Genomic DNA, 19,434 nt, shown 5'->3' on the forward strand with positions numbered 1-19,434 from the left:
CCTCACCTGTTTTATTTGTCCTACACTACTAATTGTGTATGCTTTATTGATTGTTTTTTAAACTTCCTAACTCTTTTTTCACCTGTTTGGTATAATTATGTATGCTTGCAAAATGCTTAGGGCTTCACACTAGAATCGCACAGGAATGTGGTCCGTTTTCCTGTGCAATTCCTGTGTGATACCCTGCAGTGCGATTTTGCAGCCCATTCATTTGATTGGGCTGCAGATCATACTGAAATGCACAAAAAGTAGTGCATGCACTACTTTTGAAAAACGTGCCGCACCAAATCACCTAGTACTGCAGTACAATGAAATCTGGTGCCAGCAAGCGCAGCACTGATCTATGTTTGGGACGCCGTTAGTAATGTATTTGCACTTGCAGCAGATCGCAAAGGCTGTGCGGTGCAGAAAATGAACACGGAATGCTCCTATCTTGCTCTGCATTTTGGTGTGAACTGGTCCTTCGGCCTCATTCATACAAGCATACTGATCAGTGCTCCCTTGTAGAGGTCTGTGTTTTATGTATTTGGGAGATTCATATTGGAAGATATATATATATATATATATATATATATATATCACTATCCTGGCTTTATATCAATTTTTACATGTGATTAAATCTTGCATTATTGTGACTTTTAGGGTTTATTCTCAGCTCTGTAGATTTTTTTCTTTTTAAAGTGCTCTTAACAGCTGAAGGTGTTTTACCTTCATGCACTGTATGCATGAAGGTAAAAAACTTCTCCCCCCACAGCCCCCAACCAAATACCCAAGTCACCCCATCTTGATCCAGTGATTTGCGCGAGAGCCTCAGCTGTCCCGTTATCTCTCGCTCTCTCTCCTCATTAGCTGAGACACAGCAGCTGGAATCATTGGCTCCCACTTCAGTCAATCACAGGCAGTGGGCCAGTAGGGAGAGAGCAGGGGGCGGGACAGAGCTTATTCTCTATGCGTCTTATGTATACATAGAGCCGGGCTCGGGAGCAAGCACACACCAGTGCCCCCATAGCAAGCGGTTTGCTATTGGGGGCACTGGTCAAGGGGGAGGAGCGCTGGCAGGGAACCCGACAAGAAGAGGATCGCGGCTGCTCTGTGCCAAACTATTGCTCAGAGCAGGTATGACATGTTTGTTATTTAAATAAAATAAAACAAACCGTTTAGTATCATTTTAAGAGGTATATTTGTGTACTGCTTTTCTAGACCAGCATCTGGATATTCTAAACCGAATCAGGGCTCACCACAGACTTCTTTTTTGGAACAAAAGCTGATACTGTTATAGCCTCGTAAATAGCTAGTTCATTTTACTCCATCAAAAATCAATCTATGTACAGCTACGCCATTAGCTGTATAAAATGCACCTTTTAATGGTTTCGTATTTTCATATATTGATACTTTTGATTACGTTTATTGGTATCCTATTGCTTTATAGTTATAGGCTATGATTTAGGAATGAATGCCCCATTAATAAAGATTCATAAATAAGTTGTATAATATCATGAATACTCCCAATTGTTGTGCATTTTGATTTCTTTTTGATATGATAAAGATCTGTTTCAAGCTGATTTTTTTCTATTTTTTTTTTTCTTTAATTTTGTTTGCCTAATTTATTGTTTGACCTTGTAAACTAAGGTTCCCATTTGATATAAAACTGGATAAAGTATTACTAATGAAAATATCTCCAGGACATAGTTATGTAGATTTAAGAGTGATGTAGTTTTAATTATTCTGCACAGCAAATGTGAATGCCGATTAAACTTAATTATGTCTTGCTATATTTCCCACTGAAATGTTTCCTTTCTTGAAACCCTAAATAATTATGTTCTTGGGTATCCCAAGGTTAGGAATCATATGTAAATGTTGACACTTGAAATTCATTTCCCTATCTCAGTATTAATTTTTTTTTTAATTTGGGATTTAAGTCGTTTTCTGCAGCATATTTTATATGAAGATTAGAAGCAAAATAATAAAGTTTAGTAAAAGGCAGTATTTTACTGCAGTTGAGATGACTTTTATTGTTTTAAACCTATTACAGGCTGTTGTTTTGGTTAAAGGAAAACTGTACTGAAATAAATATGGAGTCTGCCATCTGTCACTAAAGTACTTTGTGAATTACTGAACAGGGGTATACATGTAGCAAATTAATTCAGAACTCCTTTTCTGCATATTCATTTAGGGCAAGTATCTTTGAATTTGCATGGTAGCCAGGCAGCTACATCTTATAAATGGAGGGGTTCAGTAGCAGCCCTTGAAGGAAAAGTCCAGCCTAAGCTCGTTTAGCTGGGCTTCTTATGAGTCACAGGAGTGAAAATCGTTTTGCACTCTTGTGACCCAGTTTCAACATAGAATGGACTGAAGTCTGCTCTCTGCTGACGTCACAGGAATCATTCCAGACACCGCGTCATCCCGACAATGGGAGTCTGGATCCGCCAGGTGCCTGGACTGATGCCCAACTCAGCTTCTCAGCGAGCCACTGAGAGCCTGAGATGGCCACTTCCCACCCCTCCACAGCTCAGCGTTCCAGTGAGCATGGAGGGGCAGAGCAGAGAGCTGCTGATTGACAGTCAGCAGCTCTTTGCTCAGGGAACAGAGAGTACTGAGCCATCAGCGATGTTCGGTCACTCGGCTCTCAGAGCAGAGGCGCCAGGTGACAGATGCAGCATAGGACCAATGCTGCATCCACCTAGGTAAGTATGATGGGGGGACCCCAAAACCATACTTTTCTTTTAATAGCAGCTGACGTATTTTCATTAATTTTTATGCTACTGTAATTACAGTGGTGGCAGTATCCGCATGTAGGCAAACTTACATCCACAATATCAGCTTGGTGATTATTTACATCTCTTTATGCCGCGTACACACGAGCGGACTTTACAGCAGACTTTGTCTGGCTGACTTTTCGACGGACTTTACGACGGACTTTCCGAATGAACGGACTTGCCTACACACGATCAACCAAAGTCCGACGGATTCGTACGTGATGACGTACGACCGGACTAAAACAAGGAAGTTCATAGCCAGTAGCAAATAGCTGCCCTAGCGTCGGTTTTTGTCTGTCGGACTAGCATACAGATGAGCGGACTTTTCGACCAGACTCGAGTCCGTCGGAAAGATTTGAAACATGTTTAATTTCTAGGTCCGTCGAACTTTTGGGGAAAAAAAGTCAGCTGAAGCCCACACACGATCGAATTGTCCGACGGACTCCGGTCCTCCGGACCAAGTCTACCGTAAAGTCCGCTCGTGTGTATGCGGCATTAGACAGCAGAACTCCTTTATGTAGAAGTGGTTCAGACAGCTGTAAAGCCTGCTAATCATTTACACATCAAAACTATTGTGTGTGTGTGTGTGTGGGTGCACGTGTGTTTTTATAGCTCAATATATACATTTACCAAAAAAATTTGTATTGCTGTGAGGGTAACTTGTAGGATTACTTCCAGATTCATTGGAAGTATGCTTCCATGTCCTCTTTCAGCACCACGTTGAAGAGCTTATTGGATGGATTCTATCAACATCACATACTGGAGAAGGTTGTGTAGCACCACTTCTCTGTTTTGAGTTTAGGAGAGTCAAGCCTTATTTGGCCACGATGGTTCTGTAACTCAAGATCAGCATGCTTCAGACAAAAAATATCAAAGGGCTTAAAAACGTTCAACTATTGTTTCAATTGTTGACATAATTATTTTAGCAAAAATGGGCCCGTTGTACCAATGATATATTTTATAGTGAGATATTAAGACATTGTTTTTCTTGTGTATCTCTAGACACATTTTAGTAGCAACACAGGAAACCTACTCAAGGACTGGATTATTTAAATATTTTAAATGACACAGAAATTAATATGCTTTTGGGTTATACTGCCACCTACAGATAGATTGGAGCAGAAAACTGACTGTATATGATTTCATGTGTCTCTTAATGGTTTCCAATAAGAGGATTTTACAGCAATTAAAGTGGTTGTAAACCCTTACAATCCACTTTTTACTACAGGTAAAGCCTATAATAAGGCTTAACTGTAGCTACCCTGGATATCTCCTAAACCTGCACGGTTTAGGAGATATACCCTGTATCAGCATGTGCCGACGTCATCGGCACATGCGCACTGAAGCAACGGCTCATTCATGCCGTTGCTTCAGCTGACATGCCATCACTGGCGGCGCCTGCGCGGGAGTGACGTCATTGCCGGAAATAACACTGGGAGCGATTTGGCCGGACCAGTGTACATAGACTGATGCTGGGGCTTCGATCTAAGGTGAGTATTTCATAATGAGCTAGTATGCTATGCATACTAGCTCATTATTATGCCTTCGTCTTGCAGGTTTTTTTTTTTAGTGGAGTGGGTTTACACCCACTTTTAAACAATTCTATTTTTTGCCCATTAAGGAATACAGGAAGTCGTATACAGACAGATTTTTGGTAGTGTCCAATTCCTCTGTAGGAGGCAATATAACCTGACGATATGACTTCCTGTGTGCCCTAATGCATTCTAAGAAAAGCAATTTACAAGACAGCCGTGTAGAGCTGCCCAAATATTTCCTGTATGGAATGTACACTTGTCATAAGAGAAAAATGGGGCTTACCATTTACACCTTATACTTTTAACTCTGGTAAATGTCACATTTTGAGTTGCTGGGCCTGCCCACTGCTGCCACGGGATGTACTCCCCTTCACTGAAATTTTGAGTACATGTGGGGTAGAAAGGATTAACTGCAAGACAGGATAAAGCTGCTAATGGTGCAAATAGGAACGCCTGTCATATTTTGAAGCTATTCCCCTCTGCTGGCTCACACACTTTAAGCTTATATTCCCTGGAGAGGAGATGCTTAAGAGGGGATATGATCTCTAAATGGCGATTTTAGCATAGGGAGAAAACTGTTCAGTCTCAGGTTGCTCAAGAGGACACGTGGCTACTCAATGAAGTTGGACGAGAAGGGGTTTAACCTTAAACTGCCTAAGGGGTTCTTTACTGTTAGAATTTTAAAGGTGTGGAACTCCCTTCCACAATCAATGGTATTAGTGGGAAGTGTTAATGATTTAAAAAAAAACCTTAGATAGGCATCTTAGCATAACCAATATACAGGGATATAGAAAGTGCTAGAGACCTAAATGCATACAAACAACCATGCCTGGTCAAACTGGATGAAATGATGTCTTTATTCAACTTGACCAACTATGTAACTATGCAACACTGGCTGAGGGAAAACTCTGCCGCCCGAATGTGACGTTTATTGTGCAAGGTGTTAGGGCAGTGGTTCTCAACTAAGTCCTCTCAGTGGGTCCTGAGGACAGAGTTAAGGCCCCTTTCACACGTGCGGACCGTATGTCCGTATTTCATCCATCCGTTTTCGGATGAAATACGGACATACATGCATCCCTATGGGATAGCGGGTGTCGGCGGATGTACATCCGCTGACACCCGATGTTGTCCACCTCCGCTCTCGTCCGATTCTGCGGACGGAAGAAAATCCTATTTTTCTATCCGTCTGCAGAGCGGATCGGAGGAACACGGACAGACGGTCCGTGTTCCTCCGATCCCCCATAGGGGAGAGCGGAGATCTGACAGGGCGGTCCCTGCACAGTGTGCGGGTCCCGCCCTGTCATCTGCCTGCTCAGCTGGGGAAAGCGGAGCGATCCCCGCTGAGCAGCGGATAAACACGGGGCGGGTCAACACGGATCCGTCCCGTGTGAAAGGGGCCTTAACAAGTATTACCTTGGGGAGATGCAGACTAGAATACTGCAATCACTGAGCAGCAAATTATATCACCTGTGATTTATTTCAGTTATCTTGCAAACCTGGTCTGTTAGTGGGTCCTGAGGACAGGAGTTGAGAACCACTGCATTAGGGTATCTTTGCAACTTTCAGTTTGCCAGATGCATTTAAGTGCTCTGTGAAAACACAGTAAAGCGTGTTTTAACGCCGATTGTTGCCATGCACAAGTCTAAATACACCCTTAGAAATAATCCACATTCTACTTGATTGATGGATACACCTTTACCACTTATCCCCAGCCTGTGCCTGGTTGCACTGTTAACAATACTCTTTTGGATAATTTTAGTGGAACTAAACCCTCCTATCCTTTACAGTCAGGGAAGCTGCCATCTTAGCCTTGGTTTGATATGTAGTTGCCATGTTGCTGCACGTGTGATCAGTTGACCTCAGATGACACCAGCCATTTGATAGCTTGAAAATTCGTTCAAGAGCATAAGCATGTGGACAGTTATCATTCAGGGCATGCCGTTAATTACAACTGTTTTAGGAAACTGTTAAATTATTAGGTTTAGTTCCACTGTTTTCACTGATTTCAGAAATCTTTGTTCATAATGCATACGCTCCAAAACATATATATATTAAGGGTTTGTAGAATCAAATAACGATGCATCACACCAACCATCCAAGAATTCTACTCATTGCTTGGGGTCCATCACTCCTCCACACATACAGTAGCTTGGTATAATTCCAAAGAAAATGTTGCACATTGATGATTTCTTCAGAAAAAAACTTTAGTTTTACAGAGAGATTGTCTGTTCCTAGTGATCAGCAACAGGGATCTCTCTGTACTCCCAGTCAGTCCACTCCCCCCACGGTTAAAAAGCACCTCCCTAGGACAGACACACTTAACCCCTTTCCTGCCAGTGTAATTTATTCAGTGGTCAGTGCATATTTTTAGCTCTGATTACTGTAATAATGTCACTGGTCCAAAAAAAGTGTCAAGTGTCCAATCTGTCCTCCGTAATGTCGCAGTCCCGCTAAAAATCACAGATCACCGACATTACTAGTAAAAAAAAAAAAAAGAAAGAAAATAATAAAAATGCCATAAATCTATCCCCTGTTTTGTAGATGTTTATAGCTTTTGTGCAAACCAATCAATATACATATTGGCCTAAACTAATGAATAAATTAGTTATTTTTCTTTTACATTTTTTTATTGGATATGTATTATAGCAAAAAGTAAAAAATATATATTTTTCAAAATTGTCGCTCTTTTTTTGTTTATAGCGCAAAAAATAAAAACCACAGAGGTGATCAAATACCACCAAAAGAAAGCTCTTTGTATGAGGGAGGGGGAGCATCAATTTTACTTGGGTACAGTGTTGCACGCCCGCGCAATTGTCAGTTAAAGTAACGCAGTGCCGGATCACAAAAAATGGCCTGGTCATTAAGGGGATAAATCCTTCTGGGGCTTAAGTGGTTATTCATTGTAGCTACCCCAGATAATGCCTAAAGTCTTGTCCTGCACTGTTTAAAATGGAACAGATACACTGTAATGACTTTGTTGTGTTGACCAAATTCATTTGTAATATTTCATGCTGTTTTTTGTATTGCCTATTATATCTAAAACGAAAACGATTGCGTTTAAAAAAAAAAAAAGCACAAAAATTATGTATGATTGTTTTCTTTCCATTGCAACTTATTTTCAGTGTGTCGGTATTCATCCTTCTTAACCAACTCCCACTTTGACCTGCTGGTGAGATAACCCATTGCATTAAAGATCCATTAGGGCAAGGTTAGAATTTTATAGAAAAATAGATATGCATGTGTTCCTCCTAGCAACCTATGTTTCTGGGTATGTTGAGGGCTTTGATGTGCCCTTAACAGGTCACCTCAGTTGTTGGTTTGCAACACTGCTTCCTGATCGGCTTCTCACACCGTTCTATATTTCAGCTATGAATAAAGTACATCACTCAACATCCTTTATCAGCTTCCCAAATCCAAAAACAGGCAGACTCCTATAAAGTTTTTGATAAAAAAAAAAATTTTAAAAAGTGTTATAATATTAAACTTTTCCTGTTTAATAGCAAGTATATTTTCTTTACATCTCTGCCTGAAGTGCCCATTTAAATAGCTTCACAGTGGCATGAAAGGTGTTACATGATGGAACACATGATAGTAGAAGATTGACTACTCCCTCCACCAGCATCTTGTAACAGGCGAGAGTTTATTCTCCTGCTGTTTATTCAATGCCTTTGCTGGCTGTAAATTATATATTCATAAGCATGGTAGTATCCCATCTGTTTCTGCCGAGTACGGCTGTTCTGCTCTGGGGATAATTATTTGTACAGCACATCTCATTAGATTACTGAATAATTTTGGTTCATGGCAGGAACAAGCAAGATCTGCAGTAAAGGTTGACTGCTCAAAGGCAAAGCCAGACATTTTATGGGTGACAACTTCACTTCCAAGATCACAAGTCGACCAGCCACTCACTTAATATGGAGATTAATTTTCTTTATACAAGCAATACTGAAAAGTTGCTTTCCCTGCCCTGCTTAGCATGTAAATACAAAGACTTATGGTAATCTAAAGTATAATATATTGAGCATTTGACCAGGAATATAAATGCTTTTGTGTTGGGTTTTAAGGAGTAGTCTGTTGCACGCTTATAATTTAAAATGGCATTACGGCATTATCAATTTCACGTCTTGCTAAGATGATAGCTGTAACAGGATAAACCTAATATGTCATCGCCATTCAGTAATGAGGTGAATTGCTGTGGCAGACTGTGAAAAAATAGCTAAACTGTTTTTGTTTTTAAATGTCTAGAAATGGTGACAAGGGAAAAATGTTATTTCTTAGCAGCTGTCCTAGGCTTGGTTTGTGCTCAGCAGTGTAAACACTTGGAAATGAATTCCCATCCATTTAGGAATAAATAATGCAGTGTGAAAGTTTTTGATCAGTATCCATCAATTTGCAGATGGTGCTCATGGCTTGAAAGCACTTTACATATCACAGCACTGTCTGGTTAACCCAGTATTTACATCAACATTTCGTAACGCTATGTAGGATTGTGTCCTGGAAGCAATAATATTGCTGATCAGCAGGTGGTGGTACATAGACACACATACGCTAATTCTGTTAGGAATGCGCTGATAGGCAAAGCTTCCCTTCCACCACTTTTATCTAATGTTTGAGTAAAGGGCAAGTGCCATCCTTTTGTCACAAAAAAGATGGCTAAATTCTGAATTGCAACTTTTCAGGCCTTAATTGGTTCCATGGGACACATAGAAAGAATTCCTGTTTTCCTGTCACACATAAGTGAGAGCAGCTTTTTTTTTTGGAGGTAAGGGGGTGGGAAGAGTGATTCATTGTTAAGTTCATTGACGCAAAATGCCAGATACCAATATGTAACTTATAAGTGTTTTTGATTTTTTTTTTAAAGGATGTTCCTAGTGTATTTATACTTTTACAGACCAGAGGGAGTTCATGTTACAGTAGTGTAGACCTAAATGTTCAAAAAAAATAGCTTTATACCCCTTTCTAATTTATTGTACAAATCATTAAAAAAAGTCCTCTGTTTTCAGTTTGACAAAGGGTATGCTTACAGCATTCGTCACAGCTATGGTAAAGAAGGAAAGAGAACAGACTACACACCATACAGTTGCATGAAGATCATTGTGTCAAATCCACCAAGTCAAGGAGATTATCATGGTAAGTTTTTATTTATTTTTTTTATTATTTTTTTTTTTTTTTGGATGCAATATTTATTTTCAAATTCCTTATGTTAAAGTGGAACTAAACTCTCTCTGAACTATTTTTGAATCCTTATGCTGCTAGCATTATTGAATAAATAGGCAGTCATATTACTCTATATTTACTTGTTTTAAACTTTTTTTTTTAAGTTTTTTTTTTTTCTTTACATTTCTTTTAGTTGCTTCCAGTTTTTTGGTTTAGGCCAAAATGATGTCATAAACTCATAAGTCTTCATGAAGGAGTTGATTTCTCAACCAAGCACACACTCCTGCCTGCGTGCCTGAGCTAAGGGATGATGGACTCTAGGAAGTAAATGCTACATAAATCATCTTCACTTACTTAAGATGACTGTGGCTAGAAATGCTAGGGGGGGATGTTTTTCAAAGTGAGGTCTCAACAAAATAAAGCATGGAGACATGGATGGGTGCATTGAGTAAAATATTTTGGGTTGGTGGTGCTTAGATACAGTTTTTAGTTCTGCATTTTTTTTTTATTCTACTTGATGCAGAATTGAAGTTGCACAGCCTTTTTCATATTTTAACAACAGGTATCAGAGTGGAAATGTTGTGGGACCTCACGTGTCAGTATGTGGTTCCCAACTGAACTATAGGGAATTTCCTAACCCTGTGGTCTAAAAAGTAAATTACTGACATCCTTGTTTTGAACCACAGGACATGCATACCTTTTTAAAGCTGTATTCCAGGAATTGTACTGTGTGCATGCATACTGTGAGTTAAGCCCAACTAGGTGCCTGCCAACACCTGGACTTCTATTATTTTCATCTGACAGGTTTATTGCACTCCTGGAGGATACAGTTGGGGCTGTGAGAGGAGAAAGAGACACAGCAGCTATGCCCACCCCTCCCCTCTGCTGCCCATTCACAGAGGTCTTTGCATTTTATGAATAAGTTCACATAATACAGAGACTTCTGTGATTGGGCAGGAGGAGGGAAGGGGCAGGTATAGCAGCAGCATCGACTCTACACTTGATAGAGCCGAGACCAGAGCATCCTGCTTTTGTTCTCTGAAAGCTATCCTCCTGGAGCACAATAATGCTGTCCGATGTAAATTATTTGCCAGAAGGTGGCAGGCACCTCGTTGAACCCATGGTATGCCTTCAGTTTTTACAAAGGAACTGCATTCCTTGTTCAGCTTTAAAAGAGAAGTATGGCTTTCCCAAAAAAAAGTTTTTTAATTTATACTCGCCTAGGTGGATGCAGCGTCATACCCATGCTGCATCTGTCCCTTGCCCACCTGTACACTAAGAACTAAGCGATCAAACTGCCAAACTCTCATTTCTTCCATCTGCTTTGAGCAGAGAGCGGTGACTGTCAGTCACCAGCTCTCTGCTCTGCCCCTCCAGCGATCACTAAAGCTTTGAGCTGTGCAGGGGCAGGAGCGGCTGACTCAGTCTCCCAGTGGCTTGCTGAGAGGCTGTCAACTGCTGGTCTAGGCTGCTGGGTGGATCCCGACTGTGTCTGGACCGGCTGAAAAAGGGTCACAGGAGTGCAGAACGAACTGCACTCCTGTGATCCATAGAAGCATGGACAAAAAAGTTTTGATCACACTTCTACTTTAATACTTGTAGCAACTAAACAAAAGTTAAAAAATAAAACTAAATGATAAATTTTCTTGTATGGAAGACCTGAAATTACCCTCCAAAAAGACGTGGAATTATCAGAAAGTATTACATTTAAGATACAGCTAATGGTGTGTTAGGGTTGTTTTTCTACACTACATTATGTTAAAGGACTGTCCGTGCAGAAGAATCTCATCTAGCAACTCCACATGTACTTAGTTTTAGAAAGGTACTAAGTTTGTGGGCACCTATTACAGTTCAGAAAATAGTTTTGACTTTCCAAACCCCTTTGTCTCTACTTGGTGCACTTCATTTTTCTCTCTTTTCTTGATACATTTATGGCAACTCTGGACTAAAAGCATCCTAAGGCTCCTTTCACACTAGCTGACTCCAAAGTTTCGTGATTTTTAGACATTGAAGAGACTTTGATAAGACTTTTACACTCTCTGGCATTGAAGTCATGTCAAATTTGGATCAAAGACGTGCAGGAAACTTTTCTGAATTTGCAGCGATTTCAGTAGTGTCAATTAGACTGGCTCTCATAGCGATGCATGGCATTTCACTTGTCCTACGACTTTGGGTCTCACAAGTCAGATACTAAGTCGCACAAGTGTGAAAGGAGCCTCAGTTCTAAGTCCTCAAAATAATCTAACCACAATCCTAAATTTGAGTATTGGGAATTGTACCATCATACCGGATTCAGCACCACTGCCCACAGTATCATGGGTTGGACCCAGTACTAAATGTTTATACGTTAAATATAGATTTTATACAGACATAGCAAAAATAAGTTTACACTTGGAATAATGAACCACTTCCGTCCCGGAAGAATTTGCACCCTTAATGACCAGGCAATTTTTTGCGATACAGCACTGTGTCGCCTTAACTGACAATTGCGTGGTTGTGTGACACTGTACCCAAACAAAATTGATGTCCTTTTTTACCCATAGACAATAGGAGAATACGGCGCACTCTGGATACAACAATATCATAAAAAGAGGGGGGTGTGGGTTGAATAGGGGAATAGATCAGTTCTTTTTCAGGGATTAGTCTATGTAAGGAAAAAAAATAGAAACAATGGAAACTGTCCATGGAGGGCTGCCGGTTCAAAGTTCAGAAGGCAAGAAACTCTAGAAGATACAAAGGACTGGAGAACAGCGCCCTCTAAGTGCAGTAAGCAATTATTTTTAATGTAAGTAGATTTATAATCCACTCGCAAAGGTGTGGTATAGATAGGCATATAGTGTCATCTGCTCCGACTACCGGTTAGAGAAAGGGGAGTCCGTTCCCTATGTCATGATGGCTATGTCTCCGTGGTGTTGTCCCTCGTACAGTCACAATGCTGGTTTGCAATGCCTCCAGATGGTAAGGACTACGAACGGCGGCGTACACAGACGAACGTCACTTCTGGGTCGGGTCAGCGGGCGGTGCTTCGCATTCGGAACATGCGTGTCCCTTCCTCATGCTTCAGTGGCGGCCATCTTGGGTTAGGGCATTATATACCCACACAAGTCTTACTCACATGATTCGTTACCATGGCAACATTATAGCAAAAACGAAACTGAAAAGCGGAATTGAGTGTTGTGACTGTAGAGCAGATACTTTAATGTCTATGTGGATGAAATGTGTTTTGAGGAAATGAAATATAAACAGTGCACTATCAGCAAATAATGTAATACTACGAGCGGAAGATTAATAAAAATATATATAATGTGCTATCTATGATAGAATGAAGAATTCAAGCAAATATTGTAAATATGGGTAATAATGATAGCTATGTAGGACTTTGTATATATGAAAATTAAATTTTAATTTTGCTCTACAGTCACAACACTCAGTTCCACTTTCCAGTTTCGTTTATTGTTTTTGCTATATTGTTGCCATGGTAATGAATCATGTGAGTAAGACTTGTGTGGGTATATAATGCCCTAACCCAAGATGGTCGCCACTTTTTGTGGCTTAAAAATGTCTTCAAAAAAGAGGCGAGAGACTATCACTACAGGGAATGGCACACCTATGTCGTCAGTAGTTCCTGATGAACCTAGTCGTATCTCTAGTGTTGTATCCCCTGAAGGACCAGAGGCTTCTGAGCAATCTGAGCCGCTGCACCTATCTGGTATTGTGCCTCCAGTCAATGCTGCTGCTTCACCCTTTATCACCAAGCATGAACTGTCCTTGGCCCTAGCCAGGTTAGGGCACAGGATTGCTGGCATGATTGCCTCTATCCCGCAAGAAGCATGACAGATCCCCCTCCCCGGAGCCTCCTAGTTTCGAGCAGAAATGGGTTGAGTATGGGGGAGAGCTAAAAGCTCAGGATTCTATGGAGGGCCTGGTGGATGAGTTTGCTTCTGAGATATCTGGACAAAAAGATATCCAGTTGATGTCTGCCTCTCAGTCGCAGAGGCTTTTTATCCAAACTCTTACCGAGATGGTTCGTTCTGCCTTTAAGCTGCCTCTTACAAAGGTTACTGAGCCCCCCTTGTCCTCTTTAGAATCCCTGAGGCCTCTTCAGGCCTCACGGGCTTTCCTCTTATACCCTCTGTTGGAACAGGCGGTGTATGCTGATTGGGAACATCCTGACAGGATTTTTGTTCCCCTTCAGACGTTTTCCCTTTTTATATCACATGGATGAAAAGTTTGTTAAGAAGTGGAGCATGCCAGCTGTAGATGCAACAGTCTCTTCCTTAAATAAGAACTTAACTTGTCCAGCAGATAACTCACAGGGCTTGAAAGACCCTGTTGACAAGAAATTCCTTTTCTTTGGCCTGTTCAGCTATTCAGCCAGATGTTACAGCAATTGGTATCTGCCAGTCCATAAAGGATCAGGTCAGACGGCCTGACAGGCCTAACCGAGGGGATGATCTGACTGAAAATAAGACCGATATTCCTCGAGCGCTGTGTTTTGCTGTTGACGCCTCAAAGGATTCAATTCTCGTTTGGCTCTGTTGTCTGTACATGTGCAGACTTTTGTGGATTAAGAACAGGTCAGCCGAGCTTCCTTGCAAAAAGTTATTGGTAGGTTTCCCCTTTCATGGGGAACGTTTATTTGGTAATAAATTGGACAAATGTATCCAAAAGATTTCCGGAGGGAAGAGTTCTCTACTTTCTGTGAAGAAAAGCACCAGGCGCGTTTAAAACCTCAGGGACTTTTTCCTCAAGTGTCTCAGTGCCAAGGCAGTTCCGCCGCCAACAGGGCACTAGAGCCAGGGGCAAGGCCAGGGCCAGAAAAAGCCCTGTGTCCAAAACTCTTCTAAACCCAGCATCAAGCCCTGCTTTTGATGGGACGCCCCCACTCTATCAGGTGGGAGGAAGGCTGCTGCACTTTGTGGACATTTGGAGAATAGTTAAGGATGAGTGGGTCACCTCAACTATATCCCGCTGTTACAAGCTGGAGTTGGGGGGTTCCCCCTCAGAGGTTTCTAAGCGTTCACTCGGATTAGGGTTGTTCCGATACTAGTATCGGTGCTGATACTGAGTATTTGTACAAGTATCGGTACTCGTGCAAATGCACCGATACCTGAAACCGATACTTTCAGGCTTGGTTCTTTGAGCTGTCAATGGTTCTCCCCAGTGTTAAAGAAATCCGGTTATTGGAGCTGTCAAAGAAAAAAAAAAAGCAGCCAGCAATGTTTATTAGCAACATTACTCAGCTCTGAAACACTCAAATAAAAAGAAACATTGTTTCTTTTTGTATATTTCTGTTTCTTCATCTCAGATCAAAGGGATGAACAAATGTTCCTCTGTTTAACCCCTTAATAACCCTTAATTTACTTCAATCAGCCTTAATTAACTCCCTATTCTCCTCCATTTAATTATTATTTTTGTGCTTTTTTCTTTTGTTCACGTCTATTTCATAAACGATAAACAATTAAAACTTATTTTTTGTTTGCTTTGTCAGTGAATATTTTTACACATGTATATTAACATATATTTACACATTTCACATTGAAAAAGCACTTAATTAAAAGAAAATCTATTTATTTCATTTGTAAATAACTTTTCAATACTTTGTACCGTTGCTGACAGCTGAAGTTAAAACAAAACAGTTGCAGTAGATATCGGTAATTGGTATCGGTGAGTACTAAAAAAAAAGTATTGGTACTTGTACTCATTGTAAAATAAAATGGTATTGGTGCATCCCTACCTCGGATCTTCCAAAAAGAGACTTATTTCAGGCACTACATCATTTAGTGCATCAAGGAGTGATTGTAGAGGTTCCTGTATCCGAAAGAGGCACAGGGTTTTACTGGAACCTGTTTATGGTTCAAAAACTAAACCGGGAGACAAGGCCCATTTTGTATCTAAGATCCCTGAACCAGTATCTACTAATCCAGTCCTTTCAGATGGAGACTGTCCGCTCAGAGGTAGCCTTGCTCCAGATGGGAGACTTTCTAGCTTCCATCAATATAAAAGACGCGTATTTACACGTGCCTATCTTTCAGCTTCATCAGAGGTTCCTGCGATTTGCAGTAGAGGAACGTCCTTTTCAGTTTGTGGCTCTACCCTTCGGGCTTGTCACGGCTCCTGGGTTGTTCACAAAGGTTCTAGCACCAGTACTGGGTCTTTTAAGGGCCAAAGGGGATCTTGGTGCTTGGGTAACTGGACGACCTCCTGCTCAGAGATCACCACAGGCTCTAGAACAGAGCATACCATGCAAAGTGCAGTATTTGAAAAGCGTAGGCTGGATCATAAATCCCAAAAAGTCTTGAGACCAGCTCAAAGTCTAAAGTATTTAGGTCTGATCCTAGCTACGGTCTAAGCAAGGGTATTTTTGCCATCTGTGCCCTGAAGGATCAGGTTCATCAGAAAAAGGGGCACCAGACAACCCTCCATTCGACTCTGTATGAGTCTTCTAGGGAAGATGGTTTCCTCCTTCGAGGCAGTGCCCTATGCCCAGTTCCATTCCAGGCCTTTACAACAAGACATCTTGTTGGCCTGGACCAGAAGAGGAAAAGACCTGGATTATCCATTGTGCTTATCTCCTCGGCATGCCTAAGCCTAAACTGGTGGTTTCAGGATCAGAACCTGCGAAAGGGAAAATCCTTCCTCCAGGTAACTTGGAGAGTACTGACTACAGATGCCAGTCTTTCAGGCTGGGGAGCGACCTTAGAGGGGCTCACAGCTCAGGGGAAATGGTCAAGGACGAACAGATCCTGCCCATCAACGTCCTGGAGTTATGGGCAGTACGTCTGGCCCTACGGTCCTGCAGTGGCCTATAAAAAAAAAACACCAAGGCGGTACCAGGAGTTGTTCAGCTTTGAAGGAGGTGAACCACCTACTAGCCTGGGCAGAGGAACATGTGCCGATTCTATCAGCAGTCCATATCCTGGGAGTAGAGCTTTGGAAGGCAGATTATCTCAGCCTCCAGCAGATCTGCCTGGGGGAATGGTCCCTACACCCTAGAGGTGTTCCAGGAACATTGCTGTTCAGTGTTTGGGATGGCCAGAGGTCGACCTACTGGCATCCAGGTTCACCAACAAGCTACAGCAGTTTGTGTCTCGAACAAGAGATCCTCTGGCAATCTGAGCACGGCAGCTTGTCTAGGTCTCCTACTCACCATCCCTCCCCCTCACACAAGCCGGGACCGTCGGATCGGAGGCCCGCGCGGGAAAACTCTCTTTTGAAAGAGAGAGGGGGCGGAGCTTAGCGTGGCGTTGGCCTCCTCCAACGTCTGGCGCGGGAGTGTATTTTAAAAAGCTCCATTTTTGCTGCTGCAAGTTGTCGGAGGGACACAAGAGCAAAGAGGGACATGTAAGAGGTTTGGTGACACAGGCATTCCTATTGACACATTTACTATTCGCATCAGGCTGAGCGTTAATAGCAGCGGCAGTGGCTGGACTATTGCTCAAAGCAGTGGATGAGATTCTTCTGGTAGTACCTCTGCATTTATGAATCGGGCTATGGTCAGAAGAGGAGATAGGAACACCCCAAAAGAGGGCTAAAGGGATCTCCCTCAAGCTCTGAAAGCCTAAAACTCATCTCTACAATGGCATCCTCCCCTGAGAGGATGTGGCTGGTCAGAGTGAGCCTTCCGGGGCCATGGAATGTTTGCAACTGTTTACAACACTGCAGCCCCTGCCTATATTTCTAAAAATGTTTTTTTCCTCCGCCATGATAGGATGGGAAATAGGTTAGTGGCTTTAATCGCATCCTAGATTGGGATAAAATGCGACAGGTTCCATTCCATTACCCAAGGACTCTCAAACTGTGGATCTGGGGGTGGGGGAAGATGTTTTCTCTTAGAGGACCATGAATAGGCCGTTGACTCCTCTTCTGAGGGGTCATATGCGGAAGGATCAGCTTCACATTGTGGGTGCAATTCTTTACTGAAATGGTCCGCTCCAGATTTTATGCCACCCTTAACTGTCCACTTCTTGTTTTGGGTTCGCTAAAGCCTTCACAAAGCTGTGCATGCCTTTCCTGTCCATTCATTGTTGGGAAAGTTTATGTATTCTGAGTGGGATCACCCAGATAAGCATTTTTTCCCTCCTAAAAAAGTTTTTCACACTTTATCCTATGGAGGAAAAAACTTATTAATGGTGGAAGATACCAGCAATTAACGCTGCTATATCTTCTGATTAAAAGTTTGACTTACATAGTTACATAGTAGGTGAGGTTGAAAAAAGACACAAGTCCATCAAGTCCAACCTATGTGTGTGATTATGTGTCAGTATTACATTACATATCCCTGTATATTGCGGTCATTCAGGTGATTATCTAATAGTTTCTTGAAGCTATCAATGCTCCCCGCTGAGACCACCGCCTGTGGAAGGGAATTCCACATCCTTGCCGCTCTTACAGTAAAGAACCCTCTACGTAGTTTAAGGTTAAACCTCTTTTCTTCTAATTGTAATGAGTGGCCACGAGTCTTATTAAACTCTCTTCTGCGAAAAAGTTTTATCCCTATTGTGGGGTCACCAGTACAGTATTTGTAAATTGAAATCATATCCCCTCTCAAGCGTCTCTTCTCCAGAGAGAATAAGTTCAGTGCTCGCAACCTTTCCTCATAACTAAGATCCTCCAGACCCTTTATTAGCTTTGTTGCCCTTCTTTGTACTCGCTCCATTTCCAGTACGTCCCTCCTGAGGACTGGTGCCCAGAACTGGACAGCATACTCCAGGTGCGGGCGGACCAGAGTATTGTAGAGCGGGAGAATTATCGTTTTATCTCTGCAGTTGATCCCCCTTTTAATGCATGCCAATATTCTGTTTGCTTTATTAGCAGCAGCTTGGCATTGCATGCCATTGCTGAGCCTATCATCCACTAGGACCCCCAGGTCCTTTTCCATCCTAGATTCCCCCAGAGGTTCTCCCCCCAGTATATAGATTGCATTCATATTTTTGCCACCCAAATGCATTATTTTACATTTTTCTACATTGAACCTCATTTGCCATGTAGTCGCCCACCCCATTAATTTGTTCAGGTCTTTTTGCAAGATTTCCACATCCTGCGGAGAAGTTATTGCCCTGCTTAGTATCGTCTGCAAATACAGAGATTGAACTGTTTATCCCATCCTCCAGGTCGTTTATGAACAAATTAAATAGGATTGGTCCCAGCACAGAACCCTGGGGAACCCCACTACCCACCCCTGACCATTCTGAGTACTCCCCATTTATCACCACCCTCTGAACACGCCCTTGTAGCCAGTTTTCAATCCATGTACTCACCCTATGGTCCATGCCAACGCACCTTATTTTGTACAGTAAACGTTTATGGGGAACTGTGTCAAATGCTTTTGCAAAATCCAGATACACCACGTCTACGGGCCTTCCTTTATCTAGATGGCAACTCACCTCCTCATAGAAGGTTAATAGATTGGTTTGGCAAGAACGATTCTTCATGAATCCATGCTGATTACTGCTAATGATATCATTCTTACTAAAATCTTGTATATAGTCCCTTATCATCCCCTCCAAGAGTTTACATACTATTGATGTTAGGCTAACTGGTCTGTAATTCCCAGGGATGTTTTTTGGGCCCTTTTTAAATATTGGTGCTACATTGGCTTTTCTCCAATCAGCTGGTACCATTCCAGTCAATAGACTGTCTGTAAAAATTAGGAACAACGGTCTGGCAATCACCTGACTGAGTTCCCTAAGTACCCTCGGATGCAAGCCATCTGGTCCCGGTGATTTATTAATGTTAAGTTTCTCAAGTCTAATTTTAATTCCGTCCTCTGTTAACCATGTAGGTGCTTCCTGTGTTGTGTCATGAGGATAAACACTGCAGTTTTGGTTACTGAAGCCCCCCGATTCACTCGTGAAGACTGAGGAGAAGAATAAATTCAATACCTTTGCCATCTCCCCATCCTTTGTAACCAGATGTCCTTCCTCATTCTTTATGGGGCCAATATGGTCTGTCCTCCCTTTTTTACTGTTTACATACTTAAAGAA

The 19,434-nt window shown here is 41.9% G+C and overlaps 1 protein-coding gene across 5 annotated transcripts in view; it reads left to right on the forward strand.

The window, feature by feature from the left end:
* Positions 1 to 19,434, forward strand: part of PRIM2 (DNA primase subunit 2) — a 449,872-nt gene that overhangs the window by 377,073 nt on the left and 53,365 nt on the right. For all 5 annotated transcript variants that reach the window (XM_073626716.1, XM_073626712.1, XM_073626715.1 and 2 more), the window contains exon 11: positions 9,295 to 9,421. In XM_073626716.1, coding sequence (XP_073482817.1) covers positions 9,295 to 9,421 — 127 coding nt within the window. The remainder of the gene's footprint in view (positions 1 to 9,294; positions 9,422 to 19,434) is intronic.

Source organism: Aquarana catesbeiana, linkage group LG04 (assembly GCF_042186555.1).
Source record: "Aquarana catesbeiana isolate 2022-GZ linkage group LG04, ASM4218655v1, whole genome shotgun sequence".
Lineage (NCBI taxonomy): Eukaryota > Metazoa > Chordata > Amphibia > Anura > Ranidae > Aquarana > Aquarana catesbeiana.